Genomic DNA, 21,007 nt, shown 5'->3' with positions numbered 1-21,007 from the left:
AAAGTTCAAGGTAACATTTCCAGGAATCCCATTGGTAGTAAGGAGGTAGCAGAGTTATTTCTAATTCATCCTTACACAGAAGGTTTGGCTCCTGGAATCTTGGTTTTATTAGTTAGGATCTCCTATTCTACTCCCATCCTCCTAGGTGGACCCTGCATTCTGTCTTTTGTGCCCTGTGAAGCTGTGAAAACTAAGCTCAATATACCTAGCTCTGCAAATGCCCCAGGGTGAATGAAAGCGGTTCAGTTTTCTACCTACCTCTTGGGTTCATACTTTACTTTGTTTTTTGCCTTTGTGCTCCTTATTTTCTTGCCAGCTCATCAATGCACTTCAGAAGGTGTTTACAATTTTTTTGCCAAGGTTTTTAGCTATTTTCAATGGGAAAATTGGTCAGGGTACCTCGTTTGTTATTTTGCTGGAAATGAATATCGAGTTCCCTTTTTTTCCTTTCCCTAGTTACAGACCAATTAGCTTATTGGGCATGTCATTTATAACTAAACATGTTTTATCCATAGTGCATAGCTAGCCTGAATTTCTCAGGTCAGTGTTTTACAGGAGGTGCAGATGGAAAAATAAGTCAGGAGCACTATTAGGTGGCTGTTTTCAAGAACTTTCCTTCCTTGTTGACTCCCTGGCTGCAACCAATTATAGGCCAACACGTGTGAACTTAACAGATTCTCGTTATCAAGGCTCTCCCAGACCACACACTGGGACACCACTGAGCAAATCACTGTCTCAGCCCAAATGGTTGCCGGACTGATCAGTGAATAATTTCCAGCATTGAGGAAACAATTTCTGGCATCCGCATCTTTTTAACTTGTTCCTCAGTGATTGGTGCCACTTTTTTGAATGAGCTTGGAGAGTGCCCACCTGCAATGAAGAATAGAAAAATATGCCAGGGAGATAGCTTGCTGTTACTGCTTGCGAATGGCCATTAACAATTATGAGTCAGAGGATGACGACAGTGGTGTTTACTCTGTACCACTCACCATACTTGGGACTTACCTGGATTAATCAATCCAGATGATCTCATCTAATTAGTCTCAAGAACAACTGGCCTTGTTGTTTAATTATTACCAGAATCAAAACTGATCAAGAACTTCTGTATGGCTAATAAACCACCTCAGCCACTCACCTCATTTACTCATCTTGGCGTTAATTTTGGCAACTCGCTCAAGTAGGTGGGTGGAACTATCAGCATTGCACCCCATAGATGTTTCATTGGTGTATTGTTTTTCTTTTGGCTGCGCCATACGGCATGTGGAATCTTAGTTCCCTCACCAGGGATCAAACCCGTGCCCCTGCCGTGGAAGCGCAGAGTGTTAACCACTGGACCGCCAGGGAAGTCCCTCAGTGGTGTACTCTTATGGATGAGGTAGGTATTTAGTTTTCCAATTTAGTATTCTTATTTTATCCTAAGATAAAATTTTTACAGTTACAATATATGACATGAAACAGTTAGGCATTGATCCCTACTTGTAATAGATATTTGGGGATGTGCGCTATGGAAAATCTTGTCTCTGTCTGCAGGTGCATCTTTCATCATGGCCAAGTGGAGATGGAGTGGCTTCCTCTTCTCGTTCAGGACCTTGATATGCAGCCCATCCATTCTGTATGCCAGTGACTTCCAAACTTTGTGTGAAACAATCTCAAACCTACCAAAAAATTTGACACGAGTGCTACAAATAACTTTTTGTCCTGAAGTAGTTGAGAGTGAGTTGCTGAATTGCAGATTATCAACTCATTATTTTTCTTTCTGTGTTGGCACTATCTTGTCTTCAAGTCACTTATCAGTTTTGCGTCCTGCGTGGGTAAAGATTGAGAAAAACTTTGAAGTGAAGACCAGATGACACCAGTCTTGCCAAGAATAAGGGAGAGGACCCTATATGTGAAGAACACGGGCAGCAGCATTTGCCAGCTGGGGTTTGGTTCTCACGCTGTTCTTGGCAAACCTGGATGAGGCTCCAGACGGGTATCTGAAGGGCAGGGATCCCGTGCCCGGGTTGTGAGGTCTGAGACTTTTTAGTGAAGAACCCAGCAGAAAATTCTTGTAAGACTCATGGCTTCACAATGACATATGTAATGGTTAAGGGGAAAGAATCAGTTCCTAGGCAACTGATCCAGTGCAATAAAGTATTTGGTGGTAATAGGAAACATTGTGCCCATTTTCTGCGAGATTTTGCATCCCTTCCCAGGACTTCTGGTCTCCAGACACTCTTCACTTATTCTTGTATTTAGACAGCCTACCTCTCCTTGCAGGAGGGGTGATTCCAAGATAAGGTGGGCTTTGGGACGTGCCTGAATGGCCCAGCTATGTTGTTGTAAATTAGCATTACTGGCAGGGCCCATCTGTCCAGTTTACATTGTGTAACTGATGCTGCTCTTCTTTTTTTTTTTTTAATTTAATTTATTTATTTATTTATGGCTGTGTTGGGTCTTCGTTTCTGTGCGAGGGCTTCCTCCAGCTGCGGCAAGTGGGGGCCACTCTTCATCGCGGTGCGCGGGCCTCTCACTATCGCGGCCTCTCTTGTTGCGGAGCACAGGCTCCAGATGTTCAGGCTCAGCAATTGTGGTTCACGGGCCTAGTCGCTCCGCGGCATGTGGGATCTTCCCAGACCAGGGCTCGAACCCGTGTCCCCTGCATTGGCAGGCAGATTCTCAACCACTGCGCCACCAGGGAAGCCCGCTGCTCTTCTTTTGTTGGTAAATTTTTAAGATGGTTCAAGTCTTATCCATGTCACCATGTGTGGAGAGAAAAGAACACACGCTTTGGAATCTCACTTCCCAATGTGCTTGCTTAGGAGTGAGATGCATTTATTAGTCTCATCTGTAAAATGGGAGAAATAATCATGTCTTCCTTATGGACTGCCCCGAGGAGTAAATGAGATGAAACGTAAAGTGCTTTGCCAGTGCCTGACACATGGTGGGGGCTGCGTGAGGGTAGCTGAGATGCCAATGGTGGTACTTGAACTCAGTGAGTCTTTCCTACCAAGTGGGCAGGGCAACAGTACGGAGCTCCCAGGGCAGGAGACGGGTGTTTAGCGTCCCTGGCACTGGGATCCTTCTCAGCCTCACTCTGAGTTGAACTGGTTGGCTACACTACCTTCCAGAGGAATCACTGGCCACAGGTGATTACAAAACAAGCATCAAGTCTCCCACCTCCTAACTGCCAACTCATCTCCTGACCCCCAGGTGGACTTTCCCACCAACACTCTGCCAGCAGAGTGGCCCCGGCATCCTACGCAATCTCACCTCCCACCTCACACCTCTGCCTGGTCGCAACCCTGGAAGCATCTCTGAACCTACACTTGCATCCACTGCCTCTTTGCTTGCTTTCCCCAAGATAGGGACTTTCAAACATTTTGTTATATGGCAGCATTCCTCAGTAGCTGATATACAAATGAGAATGGGAAGTGTGAAGTGGAGGGCAATAGGATGAGGACCACCACCTAACCCTCCCCCTCAGCACTGACCCTGGGGCTCACCCCAAAGCCTCCAGGGCTCTGGGGAGCAGTTTGAAAGCCACTGCCTTGGACAACTGAAACTGCCTTCCAAAGGGCCCCCAACGCCTGCTGCATGCCACTGTCACTGCAGGAATCTTCGTTACCCTCTGGCTGTGTTCTTCCCCTGCCTAAACTGTCTACAGCTAATAGAACCGACTTCTCAGCTTGGCATTGCTGGCTCTGTGACATTGGGTAAGTTACTTAGTCTCTCTGTGTCTCAGCTTCCACACCTGTAAATTGGAATGGGGCGAATGAAGTCAGATCCAATTATGCCTATAAAATACTCAGCTCTGTGGTTGGCACATTACAAATAAGTGTTCAGGAAATCTTAGATGATGATATATTTGTTATTTACATACATATCATACCTTTCTTATTCAATTGTAAACTTAACCCAGAAAATTTATAAGCTAGTGCTTATTATGGGGCCTGACACATAAGTGTTTGCTCAGTGAGAATTTTGACTCCCTATATAGTTTTACAGAACTGTGGCTTTGGGCTTCCAGATTATTATTTCCTAAAGTGTGGGTCAGAGACCATCTGTATCAGAATAATCGTGAGTGTATGCAGATGCCTAGACCTTATTTCAGACTTACTGTGGGGCAGAGCCCAGGAATCTGCATTTCAACATAATCATCTAGGGATTCTTATGAGCCTTGCAGAGAACTGCTGTTGTGGGTGTTGAATGCTTGCCTCTGGTTCTATCTTAGGCTCACCGGACCTCTCTCAGCTTTGAGACAGTAATCCTTTGATCCCATTTCCATCAATCCATGTGTATCAACATTTAATTTTATTTCAGAATCCTCCTCCTGCCCCATACTGTCATATAATCAGCCCCATGCCAGAAATATTGACGTCAACGCAAGAAATTCTTGCAAAGTTATTTCTCCTCTGGCTTAAGTCAAGATATTATTCCGGGGGGATTGGGTCTTTTTGAGTGGCTAGGTCCCACTGTTTAACAATTCACTAATGACAGCAGAAGACTCTTCATTTTTCATTCATTTACTTCTATGGTAAAGACTTATTTTGGTTTCATGGAGGCAACTAATTAATTACTTAACGTTCTTTTTCATTTTTACTAACATTAGGCCAAATTGACATCGTGGAACAAGCCATCCATACAATATGTGTCATAATTACTGTTTTGCTATTTCACAGCAGCAAAAATTTATTAAAACTTCACGACTCATTAATAGTAAGCCATCATAATTGCTTAATAGAAAAGGAAACTGTGCTAATGATGACGGCTTTGATTAACATATTTGACCTTAAGTCATGAAGTCAAGTGAAATTAATATCGCTGAGTGTTGAACATAAGGTTTTTTTTACAGTGTGCATCATTTCAATCACCATAAAAGGCAAATAAACTAGTTTTGAGTTTGACTAGATTTGAAACTCTTTTAACTCTTCACAAAAGATTAAGGGAACATCAATGAACTCCTATACAATGTCGATTAAGTGACAGGAAATCAGTAGATGCATAAGTGGCTCTTTTCTATCAAGTCCTGGAGCAATGCCATCCAACTGGCTGGGTAAACGTGCAGACACGTCACTAGGGTAGGACCCTGTCTCAGAAGAATCTAGCGTATGGTAGGAAAGGACTCAGATGTCCTTTGAAGACTTCACCCTCTCCTAGCAAGATAAATGGAGGGGGTATATGAGGCATTGTAACCCAGAAGACTCTAAATCCCATTAATAAGAACCAGCTGTCCTGTTGGATGTCATAGACTCTGTTGTGTTTTCCAAATGTAGATCTGATGGAATGGTCTCCCTGGTGTGAACCAGGCTCTCTCCTGCCTCTGTGAAGTCTGCATGCTTCAGGACAGGACAGAGGGAAGAAAGAAAAGAACCTAAACACCCAAGAGGGGAGGGATTATATTTCTTTGTTTCCCAAAGATAGTGTCCACCACATGGCAGGCTTCCAGTGAATTTGATAAGGGTGGGAAGGAAGGAGCCTGGGGGAAACTCAGTTCATACATCCTCTCAAGACCAAGTCTACATGGGCTCAGATCCCTACTATGTGCCTAGCCTGGGTCCCAGTGTCACCTTCATTTTTGACTGTCAGTGTCATCACTAATTTTTGTTGTCATTATCTTTATGGCAGGAGCCATTGCCAACACGGGAACTTGACAGCAACCCCCTGAGGTAGGTTCTATTATTTATCCCACTTGACAACTGGGGAAACCAAGGCTCAGAGAGGTCAAGAACTTTATTTCTAGAGTTTATACTCTTCAGCACCCATTCGTGATACAAGAGGAGCCTATCCTCACTTTTGGGGGGTGTTCAAAGCCTTGCTGGGGAGGGGAGGTTCATGTCCACAGAACTAAGAGACAATGCAAGGTCACATGTGAGCACAGGAGTGAGTGAGGTGGGCTGTGAGAGCTGTGGGCGCCCCAAAGGTGGAGAACTCCTTGTAAATTGGAGTGACTTGGAAGGCTTCCCGGGGGAGCGGCAGGGTGGGTAAGAGGCAGCGGTAGGTGAAGGTGGGAGGTGGGTGGGTAGAAGGCAGTGAGGGGGCTCTGCTCATTCAGGACAGCAGGGGAGAAAATTGAGAGGTAGCTGGAGCCAGGGGCAGGTTACAGTGGAGTTTCGGAGAAACGGTCCAGGCTGCACAGGGAACAGCTGGAGGCTCAAGGCAAGGGCGATCCCTCCCCTGGAGGGTGGGGGGGCGGGTTGGGGGGTGGGAGGCAGCAGGAACGGAACAGCAGGTGGACAAAGGGAAGGCAAAGCCGGGCTGGCCAATCAGCTACGGAGCCCGGCGGGGAAGGAGAGGGACAGCCATCACTGAGAGTGCTGGGGTTTGAGGCCAGTCACCGGTCGGGGGTGTGCAGGCACCACACATAACAGGAGAAGTTTGGATGCCTTTCTCCCCACCCTCCGGGAACCTGTGACTCCCTCACATGTCCTCTGCAAAGGGGCCACCATTCACCCCACTGCTTCAGGCCAACCTGGGAGCTATGCTTGTTCACCTTTCACTGCAAGCATCGAGTCCCATCACTCCTACCTCCCAATTCCTTCCGCCCCTCCTACCCACTGAGCGTGCCCCACCCTCTCTTGCACAGGCCCTGTACCAGCCCTGACTGTTCCCTCTGTCCCTTTGCTGGCCGCGTGGGTATGGGGAGCCCTCCTGCCTACAGCGCTGTGCCCTCTCCCGGTGCGTGGGGTCCCTACCCCTCTCCAGCCTCCCTATCTCTCCACAGTCCCTCCATCTCTCCACAGTCCCTCCACGCCAGCCTCCAGCCTCCCTGGACTGACTTTTTTTTTTTTTTAATAAATTTATTTATTTATTTTTGGCTGTGTTGGGTCTTAGTTTCTGTGCGAGGGCTTTCTCTAGTTGTGGCAAGCGGGGGCCACTCTTCATCGCGGTGCGGGGGCCTCTCACTGTCGCCGCCTCTCCCGTTGCGGAGCACAGGTTCCAGACGCGCAGGCTCAGTAGTTGTGGCTCACGGGCTTAGTTGCTCCGCGGCATGTGGGATCTTCCCAGACCAGGGCTCGAACCCGTGTCCCCTGCATTGGCAGGCAGATTCTCAACCACTGCGCCACCAGGGAAGCCCTGGACTGACTTTTCTTTCTTGAATGAGTGCACCACATTCATCCCCACCTCCCGACCTTGACACTGCTGTTCCCCTGCCTGGAGCACTCCTTCCCCACTTCTGGTGCCTTCTTAACATTTAGGCTTTATATCTGAGGACACCTCCTCAAAGAGCCATCCTCTGGCGTCCCAGTCCCTTTCCTCATCACATCCTATTTATTTCAAAGTAATAACCACTTCCCATGTATTTAGTGCTTTACTGCGTGCCCACACCATGGGCACCTTGCCTGAATTAGCTCACGTAATCCTCAGACTCACCCTGTGACGTACGTGCCATTATCATCCTTATTTTGCAGATGAGGAGACCGAGAGCACTGACCATCTCACATTTTATGTGTTTACCGTCATAAATTCTCCTCCCACGACTGTGTAAGCCCAGTGAGAAGAAAGGCGTGACCTCTCCCATCCTCCACCCCATCCCTCCTGCCGGGAAGGATGCTCGGCACGGAGTAAGTGCTGACCTATGTTAGGAAAGCCAGTGGGTCAGAGGAGGTGGAGGGAGGAGGACTCCTTTGCGGGCAGGCTGGTTCGAGGAGGGGGCTGGTTCTTCCCAGGGAGGTGGGAAATACTGGAAGCGAGTGGGGATGTAGGGAAGACAGCCCTGGCTCGTCACTCCAGGTGGCAACTGAAGCCCAGCAATGAAGGAGCTCTCCAAAGAGGGCAGGGCAGCAAGAAAGAGCAGAGGGACAGAGACCGAGCCTTCCCGGGCAGGGGAGCCGCTTGTGAAGATACACAGGCAATTTGGAGTCAGAACTCATGAAAATGTCACCATTTCACTCATTGCCTAAAAGACATTCTGTTTCATTGTCAGTAAATCCCAAATTAAGACAAAACATCCAAACACATACATTGATTTTTCACATTCCAAGAGGATCACCAATTTAAAACCTCAGGTTTCCTTAAAGACCTAATCCCTCTGGGGCTTTGCAGAATGATGTGATTTGCAGGAAGCCACTTCTGGAGCCAGGCGGTTGCAGGATAACACCTGGGTTATAAGGCAGAGCCTCGGGCTGAGCTGCTGGGGTTTGAATTCTGGGCTCTCCCGGACCTAGGGCACTTTGCCAAGTTACCTAACCCCTAAGTTGATTTCCTCATCGGCAAAACTGGGACAGCAGCACCTGTCTCAGCGCTGCTGCAAAGATCCAAAGGGATGGTCAGCATTACCTAGAAGAGTAAGTACTCAGTGAATGAAGGATGCATGGAAATACAGGTCTTCTACTGGAGATGTGCAAAGGCAAGGGGCAAACAGGGACCAAACTAGAAATGGAGTCGATATGGGGGGTGGTGCTTGGGTAGTGGGGTGCTGTGGCAGACCTGGAGGTCCCGGTTGGCGCCTGAGCAATCTGGACTTCGTGGGTTTTGTGTGAGCGCTGAGTTCTTAGGGTGAGGCCATGCTGAACGCAGGGGCTCCCTGCAGGGTGGGGCAAGGCCAGCTCATCAGTACCTAGAGGTAACTGGGTCCACCAGAGGGCAGCACGGGCACTGCCCTCGTCACCACCCCACCCCCCCAAAACACACCTTGGTCTTGGTGTGCAACCTTGAGGCATTTTATTGAGGTTGCCACCATCCCCAGCAGGGAAGCCACCATCCCCTGCCTCTGCTACATTTGTTGGTCCATCACAGCTGAGGCTTCTGAACAAATGAACAGCACAGAGCAAGATCGCCTAGCAGACAGGCGCTAAGGATCTGGATTTGGCTATCCCTAGATTACAGAAGGCATTATTCAAAGAACACTTAATACCCTCTAAAAACTGCCTTGAAAAACTCAGTGAAATTTTAAAAAAAGACACCCTAGATGTGCTCGGCAAAAGCTGAGAGTCCATTAAAATAGTTTGCAATTCCCCAGTGAGCAGGAAGTTGCCGGCAAAGAGACAGGAAGCTAAGGAGAAGGTCACATGGTGGGGGGGGATGAGCGAGAGCTGCTGAGCTGCAGGGGCTCCTCTGCCACTCACCCGATAAGGGCCTTTCTGGGCCTCCATTTCCACATCCATAAAATGGGGGTGATCAACTAGTTCCCCACCCGCCAGCGAGAGAATGGAAGGAGAACGTGTGAGAAGGAGCTTGGCAAACTGTAAAGCCCTTGCAAGTTAAGGAGATATTGTCTGAATACCCTAGGGATCTTCCAGGGACAGAAATGTTTTGGAAGAATGAAAACAAAAGGGCTTTGCATCAGAGTTCGGTCGCTTTCCTGTTCTGATGCTGGTACCCACAGGCAGAGGGAGGGGGTCAGGGATTTATTCTCAATGGACTGGAAGGGAAGCAAACTTAGATAAGCAACAAGCATGGCAGGAACCACCTTTTTCTTTCTGCCTGTTGTCCATTTTCTTCTCCATTTGGTAACATTTTCTTTCTGAAGATCCTTTCCTGGAGTTTGGAATGAAATCCTGGCAAATCAAGGAATAAAACCCACTTTCCATCACCGATCTTGGTCTGTCCACTTCAGAAGTAGTTGCCCCGGTCCTGAGGTAAGATGAGAGCAACTGTGTGATAGGAGTTCTCCAGGTGAGGGCTGCCAAAGTGATGTGCTCTCTTCCCCTACATCTTCCAGCTGTCGGGCAGAAGTGGGAGAGGTCAACATTCAGGGCAAGATGGCTGCGAAGGACTAAATGGTTTTCCTGAGCCAACCCCCCTGCCAGGGGTCTGCTTCCTGCCCTCACCACGTCCCCAGTGGCAAGGGTTCTGGTTCTCTGGGGTCACCATCACTGTACTGAAGACAGAGGAGGCCCAGGAGTGACAGCTGCCGGGGTGGGGGGAGGTTCTGAAGAGGGTGACTGGACGCCCCTCAGAGTTGGAGCTAGGTCAAGTGCTTCCAAAGTTGCACAGTAACAGGCCAGCCATGTTTTTCTGGGCACAGTCTGTGGGTAAATTAGATCTTTAAAGCCGTTAGGCAGGCTTTTGTCACTTGGTGTTAACTGCGTATGTTGCAACGACTTTAATTGGTTTCATGTCTAGAGTGAGGGACCGAGATGGAAGTGGGACTCTCAGGGGAGCGGTCCTGGCACTCAGATGGCTTGTCACATTTCTTTTTTAATCTGCTGTTCTTTTCCTTAAGGCGAGGGAGGTAATGTAATTATCTTTTGAAGACAAACGCATTCTGCAATATGTCAGCTTGGGCTGCTCTCATAACACGGCCCCAAGTGTGGGTAGAGGGAAATGAAGTGGGGATGCGGGTGGGTCTGTGAGCTTTCCAACTCAGAAGCCAGGAGAGTTTTCCCCACAAGGCTGCAGGGCAGAGTTTGAATGGGCACTGGCATCGAAAAACTGAATTCCAGTCCCGCTCTGCCGCCCTTAGCTGTATGACTTTGCATCAGTCACTTGCCCTCTCTGAGCCTCAGTTGCTTTCATTGCAAAATTAGATTAATTCTACCTGGGAGTTGTTGTGAGGGCTGAATGAGATCATGTACGCAGAGCCCATCCATCCTGGTGTGGGGGGCGTGTGGTGAGCACCCAGTACCACCAGCTGTTATTGTCATGAGTGTTCTGAGGGCACTACCCACAGGGTGGGCTAACCCTTGACACACCTGCCACCAAAGGAGCCGACCCAGTCTCCCCTTGGGCTGTGTGGGCCCTGCGTAGAGAGGACTCATCCTGTGTCACCAACCACAGAGTAAGCAATTATTTAAAAATCCTCCTATGCACACAGTGTACACAGAGCCCGTGAGGTGCTTCTTCCCCAAATTGCAGCAATTAATCTCTGAAGAGGTTCTGCGGGGCAGACACTCACTCTGCGGGGCTTTGCTGGACTCAGTAGGAAACGTCAGTCCTGAGCATGCACTGAGCCACGGCCGCATCTGCCTCTTTCTTCCGAAGAGCAGGGGCCAAACCCTGAGCTGGGTTCCAGCCATTGCACAGTTCAGCTTACTTTATTCTTTAAAATGATTGGTAAAAAAAAATCCAGACATGGTAAAAATGCTGTATCTAGATAGTATCTATCCATTCATTCATCTTTCATCCATTCATTGTCTATCTATCCACACATCTATATCTCCTATCTATCTATCATCTATATATCTATCTACATCTATCATCTGTTTTTTAAATGTGTACAAGTAGGACTATATTTTTCATTGTTCTGTACCTTGCCTTTTCACTTAGTATACCATAGACCACTTTCTGTTTCAGTGGATGTACATCTACTTTTTAAAATAGCTGCATAATATTCCCTTATCCAGATGCATCATGAGTTCTTTCACCAGTTCACTGTGGATGGACATTCAAGTTGTTTCAAGTGTTTTGCTATTGCAAACTATTCTGCCATGAAAACCCTTTTGCATGGATCTTGCCATGCTGTGTAAGAATGCAGGGTAAATTCCTTACAGAGGAATTGTTGGCTCAAAAGGGATGAAGATTTAAAATTATGATACCTATTGTCAAACAGTTTTCTAAAAAAGATTGCCCTTTTTAATGTACCCACCCAAGGTTTTCTCAGGCCAAGCGCTCACTTTATCTTTGAAAAATGGTGAATTCTTTGTCTACCAGCCTGGATGGGAGAACTCTTCACGAGGATAAAAGCCATCCGTGCAGCCAGCACTGCCAGTTTATGTGACTTTTATGGAGACTCCTGCTCGTATCTTTCACATCATTGTGTTTTCGTTTATGCTTTATTTATATCACCAAACACAAGCAGTCTTGGATCTGGTTTCTGTCACAGTTTTTATTCACTTTCTCGGCATTTCTCTCAGGGTTTTATTAGTCATTTCTTGTTGCAGCTCCTAAAATTTCGATCACCTGCATGCTGAGATTTGGTTGTGTTAGGGAGATGATCAGAATACTAAAGACTGTGGGAGGAAACTCCAGGTCCCCAGAGCACTACTGCCTCCCCTTTCTGTTTGATGGTTCAGGGGACATCAGAGTCCTTCCCTTCCTGGGGCCAGCCCACTGCTGCTGGCATGAGAGGTTCACTTCCCTGCGACTGAGCTTAGAGATTTCTGCTCAGGCTGTCCTGAGCAACCCAGAGCCGGGTAAGATGTTGGGATCTAGGGTTTTGCTATACCTTTGAAATACCAAGCCCAGCTCCAAAGGCTCACAAACTTTGGATCCAAGCTGTGGAGTCTGGCGGAAGTCATCCTAAACTTGGTCAACTGAAAGCAGCTCAGAAAGCAAGGGAGTAGGAAAACCTAGTTGAATGAAAAATCACAAAGAACAAAAATGTTCTACAGAATCTCAAGTGAAACACAGGCTTCTGTCCTACAAACAGCAAGGTCTTCTTGGGGTCGAGTGGGCTGCAATTTTCAGACTGAAGCAAACGACAATGGTGAAGTTAATTACTGTGATTTGGGTTTTAATAATTCGGCTTAAAAAATCCTGGTGGTGATAAGGTGCCAGAAATGATAACTTCCCCAGGGAAGTGGGGGAGTCATATTTTGAGCAACCATGATCATGATGCTAATTCTAAAAGAGAAAATCTGGCCTCACGTGATACAAAGTGATTCTTCCTTGCCAGGCACTGAGCAGGATGCTGGAAATAAGAAAATGGCTCACTCTGTCTTTACTTTTTATCAAAACACTTACTATTTCTAAGTTTATACAAATAATTCAATACACATATGATAGTAACTAGAGAACCCACCCACTCTATCCTCTCAATATAAAACTTCATGTTGAAGACATGAGATAAATATCAGCCATGGCCCTATACTAGAACCTAGCTCCTTTTGGTATTGCACATACGAGCTGTTAGGCTGGGTCTAAAACAGTGGCTTCAACAAGGTGGGCCTTGTTGCTTCCTCCGCCTCCTAGGGATTTGACATTCTCTTTGGCAGAGGGGAGAAGTTGCCACTGGCATCTAGTGGGTAGAGACCAGGCATGCTGCTAAACATCCTACACCCACAGGACCAGACACCCCTCAATGTCTTGACACTGGGGATTTCTAGTATTTGGAGATTTCAATATCACTTTCAAGTGAATTAAGATAAAAGAAGAAGACACAATAATCATTTTTTTTAAGAAAGAAAACAATGTTTATTAGGATATTCTGGGGTGGGGGAGATGGCTGAAGGGACTACGTACGTACATTCTGTAATGCTTGAGCAATATGCTAACAGAAAATTTAAACATCACGAAACTACTTCCAAAGTCCAAAGAACAAAACGCGTACTTCTGCATGGAGATGGTCTTCCGTGGGTGACGGCAATAAAGCACGTTGCAAAACAGCTGTGTGAGGAAGCCGCGAGGGAAGGACCCCAGGAGAGCGTCCAGGTTCCTCAGGAAGCAGATACACGAGACGATGAAATAAACACGTTATCTTCTACATGTGGAAAACTCAGGAAACACACAATATAAAATGGCGACCGGAAAGAAAGCTGCTCATCGGTATCCTCTCCTAACTGGGGGCTTCAGCGGGGCTCACTCCACCCCTCACCCCAGCTCTGGCGAGGCTGAGGGTCTGAACCCCTCTCCCAGGACAGAATTCTAAAATGACCCTAAACACCACAATCCTTCTTCTCTTCCACCTGTATTGTTAACTTGCATGAAACAGAACAGAACTGAGACATACCCTCGGGTTAAGAGTAAGAACGCAACACCGTCCAAAAGATACAGCAAAACAACCCCACTTCCTACAGCTCACACAGCTTCTCAGCAGGAGCTGGATTAAACAAGAGAAAATAATTTCAATATCAAGGGAAAATGCACAGAGGATGAGAAAACTCTTTAAAGCAAACTCTGGTAAAAAGCATTTCCCCACCTCCCTTGGGGGAGAGAAGGGAGAAAAAGAGAAAAGACAGATAATTAGGAGAACTATAAGGCCCTGCATTTCAGGTTTCTGAAACCATTTCTTCAACCCTCTGAGGACAATCAGCTATTTCTGAATCCAGAAGAGCACATCAGAAGTGTCTGATTACTGGAAGACCACAACCAAATAAGGCAGGGCAATCTGTGATTTGGTCCTATGGCTTCCATTCTCCTTCCCCCCACCCCATTTCAGAAATGCCCTCAGCTAAAGCTAAAAAATAAAAAAAACAAATTCCGGATCAAGCATGCTTTGCATGGCAGGAAGATAAAGCTGGACCATACAGCCCTGTAGCGGTTGCGACACAGAAAGAGAGAGGGAGCTTTATCAAGTGCCACTGGTGCCAAGAAAGACGAGTACCTTCCCCTGGACCTGCAGACGCCCGGCCGGCTTGCCGACAAGACGACAGGCCTTTACCGACTTCTAACAGCCTGCGTTTCCTACACCCGGGGCATCTACTGGGTGTTCCAATTCCTCATCCTACTTTACTCTGGTTCTAAGATCTGTGTTATGTTTAGCGGACAGCTCTGGTGTCTCCCATTCCCACCAGCACCGTGGCTGGTCCCTGAAGCTGGGACTTCCACTGGCCTACGGGCCTGGCCGTGCTCACGGCCCTCTGAGGATCAGAGGGGTGACCCCACTGGGTTCCCCATGGTGGCCTTGCGGGCACAGGCTGAGGGTGGGTATATCTGCCTGCTTCACGATGGGTGGGCTGGGCAGGTTGTATGCGTGTGGGCTGGGACTTACCTCTTCGAGACTGAGTCTGAAAAACAGCTTCACGGACTATTTATACAGAGATTCTAGATTCTCTGAAAGATATCCAAGTGAAGGATTCTGCCCATCTGGAAACGACGGTTGTTCCCCTAAGCTGCTGTCAAAGGGCCCTATATTCTCAAGTTACTCGTGGGGGAGCTTCGGCTCCAAATGAAGCTTCATTCAAGTACAGTAGATGTTCCATAAATGTGCTGAATTGTTAAGCACCTGAGTTCACTTCTCAGGATGCTGGCGGAGGCTGCATCCCTGGGGTTGGTCAGGACTGGTAGGGTGGTCCATCTTTTCTTGCCAGCATCCTGCACTTGAGGCAGATTAAAACATCAGCAGACTCACTGGCTAATTTTCCACAAAGTCTACCCCATGTGGGGTCCTGTCCTTTCTGGTGGATGCCGTGAGCCTGCTGGGATTGGCTGGTCACGCTCAGCTCTTCTGGGGACAAATGCTAGTTTTCCATCTCTCGGCAGGGAATGCATCAGACAAAGCCGCTTTGATCCTAACACTTTTTTTCACCCTTTCTCCCAGGTCACCCTCAATAACCTCAGGAGGACACCTTCAGCATCGATGCATAACAGCTCAGTGCCGTAAGATGATGCAAATGGGCCAGTCCTTGCTACTGTATTTCAGAATGAAACCCTTCAATGTCCTAAAGTTTTCCATTCACCCAGCAGTGTTTAATTTCCTACTATGGGTCACGCTTTCTGCTAGGGAAGCTGTTAGGGTGGGTGGGAAGAGAGGTGCAAAAGAAGAAAGGGACTGATGGTCTCCGGCCAGTCTCTTGGCACGTCCTGCAAAACGAGAAGTGGGGATTGGTAAGACAGCCGGACCTGGGATGAAGAGAAGAAAATCAGAGAAAACCTTCTACTGATGCTGGTGCTGGGTTTGGCAGCTGCCCTTGAGCAAAAATAAACTCCCTGTGGCAGTGGAACAAGATGCTGCTATGGGCACCTGCCAGAGGCAGACCGCCGAAGTCGCAGCTGCGCTGGTCAAATGAGCCTGGAGACCTCAGGGAGCTGGGAGCTCGATGAGTGTTACAGGCTGCGGTTCTCTGCAGGCAGTTTATTGAAACAGGGCTGGCATGCCTTCCCCACCCCTCTGGGCTTGGGTCTCAGAACAATCAGAAGTGCAGGTGGTGCAGCCCGCTGAAAGACCCAGGCTGTCTCCGGGAGGGAGGAGAAGCTCGTCAGAGAGCTCTGGGAACTACAAAGGGATGCCTGGCGAGGATGCAGGAGACAAGACAATCCCAGAGCTAAGAAGGGGGAGCTCAGGGGAGGGCTGGATGGATGAACTTTCTACTCCGGGATTAACATCATCTTCAGATCGCCTGGCTCCTCAGAGAGACTTCTCTGTCTTCAAAAAGCCAGGGTTACGTGTAGGATGGGTATCTGAGAGAACAAGAATTAATTTGGGTAGGACTAAATTTTAGAATGATTACGATGAAGAATTGATGGGAAGGGATTCTGTTAAATACTTGGGCAATAAGAAACAAGGGTGGGGACTGGGGTTATCAATAATCGATATGCGACAGAAGGGAATCCGCCAATGTCTTAAGATAATGACCCTTGGGAAATGAAGTGTCCCACTGAATACATCCCAGGATGGAGGCAGTGGCAAAACCCACAGATTTAAGGCCTCTGCAATGAGAATATATTTCAGAGGTACAGTGGTCTTGAAGAATTCTAGACAACAGAGTTCAAATAAATGGTCACTTGAGAATAAAGGCTGTGTCAAAGTCAAGAGGTATCAGATCTACACACGAGATGCTTATCTTAGGGATGAGAGAAAAACATAGCTTGTAAGGATATCTAACCAAATTCCCAGCTGTTTTGCTGTTTTAGAATTTCTAAAAAGAAATTCCTTCCTCTGCCCTCCAGATATTAGCTCTGGTGTGCTTCCTACCAAGGCACTGGTGGTCTAATTCAAAGAACTCTGGATGTTTTGTCGGGACAAGTTTTCTGTTTGGATCAGACTGCATGCTCCGTTCACCAATGGCACGTGGTCTCTTGTGGTACCTTGATTTTGCTTCATCTCTTCAAACTCCCCAAACTCAATGCAGACAGGCACTTTGGCCAACATCATGTTCAGGCCATGGGTAATTGACTCTTGTGTGTTGTCATTGCTTTTTGGTCTCTCTTGAAACGATGGGTCTGACATGGTCTCATTTGTTTTATCAAAGAGCAGAAACAACAAAGATCGCGGGGGTATGAATCCAAGAGCTCAAGAACAGCTTGAAAGAGAATGAGAAAATGTGCATTCATTTAAGCAGGTCATTTTCTGGCCCCCAGTTTATTGACTCAAATAAGTTGTGCGTGCCTGACTACATGAATGAAAACTTATTTTCCACAAGACAGCTCCTCTGAGGCCGCTGTTTTGTAAATAAGAACAACAGAAATACATTTTTGCTGGATTCTAAGAACAGAATTTGCTAATTATATAAACTCTCACTGCTCTTATATGTCTTTTCCCAAGCACTTAACACTGATTCAGAAATGCTTCCTCTCTCCCACTTTCCTAGCTCAGCAGATGGAGTGTTTGGGAGTGTCTGATTCAGAGTACAAAGAGGCAGGTGGGAAATGGGGGTGCAGCTGGAGACAACCCATCCTCGGAGCATGTGCAAGATAGAAACAATCCTAATATAGACTAGATCACAGGCCACAGCAGCTCTGGAGGAGCCCTGTCCTATAGTTGTTTTCCTTGAAGAAGTAGCTTCTAAAACATTTTTTACTACAGGATAAAGAATCGTTTAAAAGAAATTTTTTTAATGGAAACCACACTCCTTTCACACTTTGGATACAGTTTGCTATACTTAATGAAAAATAACATATGTCATTCTCAACTTACACTTTTTTTTAACTAGAGGCTTGAAAAAAACCAGATATGGAAGAATATATTCAGGTGGCATTCTGAATTCCCTCTCTTTACTGTGCCCGTCTTCCTTCATGTGCTCTATTTTTTTAAGATACTCAAACAAACACCTCTCGGTCGAAGATATTCAACATCAAGGGGACTGAATGTGCTTCTAATCGGTTTGGCAATCTTGCCTTTTTTTCTCTGAAATGAGTAGGGCATAGCTAGACTTGATTTGGGAGCCATGGTCTCCATGGATGTAAGTTATCAACTACAATGAGATGCCTTCTCCAACAGGCCCAAACCTCAGCAGACAGCCCTTGTATTTTGGTGGCACCTTCCATGCAGGGCCTGCAGGACAGGAAGTAGTGAATCATTTTTTGCTTTTAGCACTGCCCGAGGAAGCTGGATAGGTAAAAGGTTTTGCCTGCTCCAGTACTGGGGCAAATGATGGTGTTTCTGGGGCACCGTGTTAAACTGAGATCACCCCGAACGGCAGAAACACTTGCTTGGTATGATTTTATAAGACTCTAACAAGTTGTCATAGAACATCCTTCCCGCTGTTTACTTAAGCAGTAATTTATTTTCAAATTGACGATTTGGTAACTCTCATATGCTTCTATCTCTGTGAAGAAAAATGAGATCTGTGCTGGTGAAAGATGAGGCTTTTCAAAATTTAATTTATGTGCTGCACATCCATGCGTTCTTCACTGAAGGCCACTCTTGTTAGCTCTGATAACTCCTATTTCCTCTTTGGTCATCTGAAGCTAATTAGAGCTGCTGTTTATTACAGAAGTAATCAATAGCTTTCTACAGTAGATTACATAGGATCAGACCTCTGTGCAATTAGTCCAATGTAGATACACAGAGATACCTTACTTAAAACAAAATATGCTCTGTAAGAGATATGCTTTCACAGGTGACTGGAATTCCAAGTATTTCAACATGTTTAATGTGTTTATTCAAAGGAAGAGTCTTTACGAAACCTTTCACTAATTGAATTTGTTTGATGAGTTCCCCTTGAAAACATTTTGAAGTGAAAAAACTCGGTACTTAGTATATACATTTATGTTTATTAACATTTGGATATAAATGTACTTCAAACACCAATAGAGCTAAAAGGCTATGCCTTCATCTTGGGTTTAACAGATTTCCCACCCTAGTAATTTGATTAATTCTTACAAGGCAAACATCCGTGGGCAAAGGGAATCAGGATGAAATGTGCACTGTGGGTCTGCCCCCTCCACCCCTCTACTGATATGGGAAGAAAGCGAACGCTTCCAATACTCTACTGGGTGGAATCTCCTCGCCTCTACTCAGTTTCAAAGAAACATGGCTACTAGCACGCGATCCTTGTAGATATCGAATCTCACCATTTCAACCAGACTTCAAAAGTGCACTTTTGAGTCTATTCGTTTAAGGAAAAGAACGATAGAAGAGGACGTGCAGTTAACAAGCCAAATGCCTTATATCCAGAGTCCTGTTTTGTTCTGTGTCTCTGTGCCAATCAACTCAGCTCCACAGACCTAATGGTGACCCTCTGGATCCACAAACCTTTCATCTTTTTTTGCAGAGTCAGTCACAGTCTGTCACGGAGGACACAGAACACGGTGCAAGCAGACCCCCCACGACCTTCAGACCAGACTGCTCTACACAGCAGCCAAGCCATGACAGTTGGGAGTCAAGACAATCGTTAGGAAAAGAACTGTGTACCCTGGCATGGATCTGCTTCAGAAGAAAGGGCAGCACATCCCAACCCCCCGTCCCAGTCAAGGCTGCCTTTGTCAAGTAACAGGAACACCAAGGTACTGGTCTGTGTCAACTGGCAAGGGTGCCACTGGACACTGTAGAACATTTACGAGTGGCTGCTGGTTTCCTCACAGGTATGCACGCTTGCGTTTCAAGAAATGATAAAAGACAATGCTTGGCTGCTCTGTTTCCTTCTGCCTGTCCACAATAACGTGATGCAGAGCTTTCTGCTAAAGCACGAGGCTCCTCAGAGTCTGCTTTTGAAGAGCTGTCTTCATGAACATCGGAGCTAACACTACTTATGAGAGGAAAACAAGCTCCGTGTATTTTGTATTAAACCACCAGTAAAAAAAACGAAGACAATGTCATTACTTTCAAAACATAGAAAGCCAGTAGTTGAAATCATTTAGTAGTAAAATTTTTTTTCTACATATAACCTCATACGTGTAAAGAGTATTGGAATGATGCTTCAGCTATATTTGACTCTTGTTAGTTTAAGGGCTTCTCACTCAGGTAAGGCTTAGGAAAATGTCTCAATGATCAAGGTTCTGTGAAGTCTCACGCCCACTCTCACTCTCTATTTTGACTAGAAGACAGACACTACAGTGGAATGTGACAGGTATTTTTTGTTTTTGTAGGAGAGTGCAGAACTGTTTAGAGTACATAAACGCAGCGCGGAAAATACTAGTACGTATAGAAAAGTGAACATTGGTACAAGCTTGTCTGCACAAAGTCCATCAAGATTGTCTTGATGAGGATCTTCACTTTGTGACAAAAAAAAACTTGGCATCCACGTACCGCTGCAGTCATGTCATCAGAAATAAAACCTATTACGTGAGATATGGAAGATTCTTTAGAAATACTAACTCCTTCTCTAGCTAGTGAAGGCCAGAGTTAAATTGTTAAAATCACCATCCTCATCGTCCTCTTGAAAAACATGGCCCCAGTTTGCTTTACAGCCAAATCAACAAACTGTCCCTTTACAATACAGCATGCCCCAAAGCCTTCTGAGTTTGGAATGTAGCACTGTATCGGGGATCCCATATAAGCCCTAAGGATCACAAGAAGCTTTCTTAGAAAAAAAAAAGAAAGAAAAAAGTTCCAGTTGGATGAAACTGTTTTAGCAGTGTCTCAACTGAGCTCCTAAAACTGGAATTTCAGATATACAAGAGGACAGGAAACAGATAACTTGGTTTTTGTCTTTTTACACGTCCATATTGTTTTTTAAACGCAGCTACGATGTGTCAGCCAAAGATAAAGATAATAGGGTGGACAGGGCAGTTACCACCAGAACCAGCAGTGGGCTCAGACTGCAGCTTGGAGGAGCAGCCACTGATTTTGTGGTTATGTGGCTGGAAGCCCCAGCAAGACCATCCTTTTCGTAATCACGCTGTAAGAAAGAATGTTTTCATTATCACCCACTGCATGTGTTCGTTCTATCAAGGCATATTTTAACCGCACTCTTTCTCTCTCACTGCTCACCAAAGCTGACCTGAGATTTTACCCCCACTCCCAAGGTCCCCCAGCAACTGTGCAACATGGAACCATTCTCCTTCTGGGTACCAATGACTGAGGAAGGATGCTTGCTGTCTCTCTCCATCATGAAGGAGGGCAGGAAGAATCATCTTGGGAACCTTGCCCAAGCAAGTATGGGTTCATGTAGAGGTGGGTCACAAATCGCATTGGAGACTGGCAGAGAAGGCAGTAGCCTTTCCTTCCATTGGCTGGTTCAACCATGAACTTCATAGATGAAGGGTCTCGCCCTGCTTGTCAGAGAGTCCCGACCAAAACCCAGGCTCCCAAATTCCCAGTCAG

General features: G+C 46.4%; 1 protein-coding gene across 2 annotated transcripts in view; it reads right to left on the bottom strand.

Moving 5' to 3' along the window:
• Positions 1–13,064: 13,064 nt before the first annotated feature.
• GFRA1 (GDNF family receptor alpha 1) overlaps positions 13,065–21,007 on the bottom strand; it is a 227,726-nt gene continuing 219,783 nt past the window's right edge. For both annotated transcript variants that reach the window (XM_036829574.1, XM_036829576.1), the window contains one exon: positions 13,065–20,582. In XM_036829574.1, coding sequence (XP_036685469.1) covers positions 20,427–20,582 — 156 coding nt within the window. In that variant the 3' untranslated portion in view covers positions 13,065–20,426. The remainder of the gene's footprint in view (positions 20,583–21,007) is intronic.

Source organism: Balaenoptera musculus, chromosome 16, assembly GCF_009873245.2.
Source record: "Balaenoptera musculus isolate JJ_BM4_2016_0621 chromosome 16, mBalMus1.pri.v3, whole genome shotgun sequence".
NCBI classification, from domain to species: Eukaryota; Metazoa; Chordata; class Mammalia; order Artiodactyla; family Balaenopteridae; genus Balaenoptera; species Balaenoptera musculus.
Note: the sequence above shows the minus strand (reverse complement) of the source record. Positions and strands in the feature narration are given on the sequence as shown.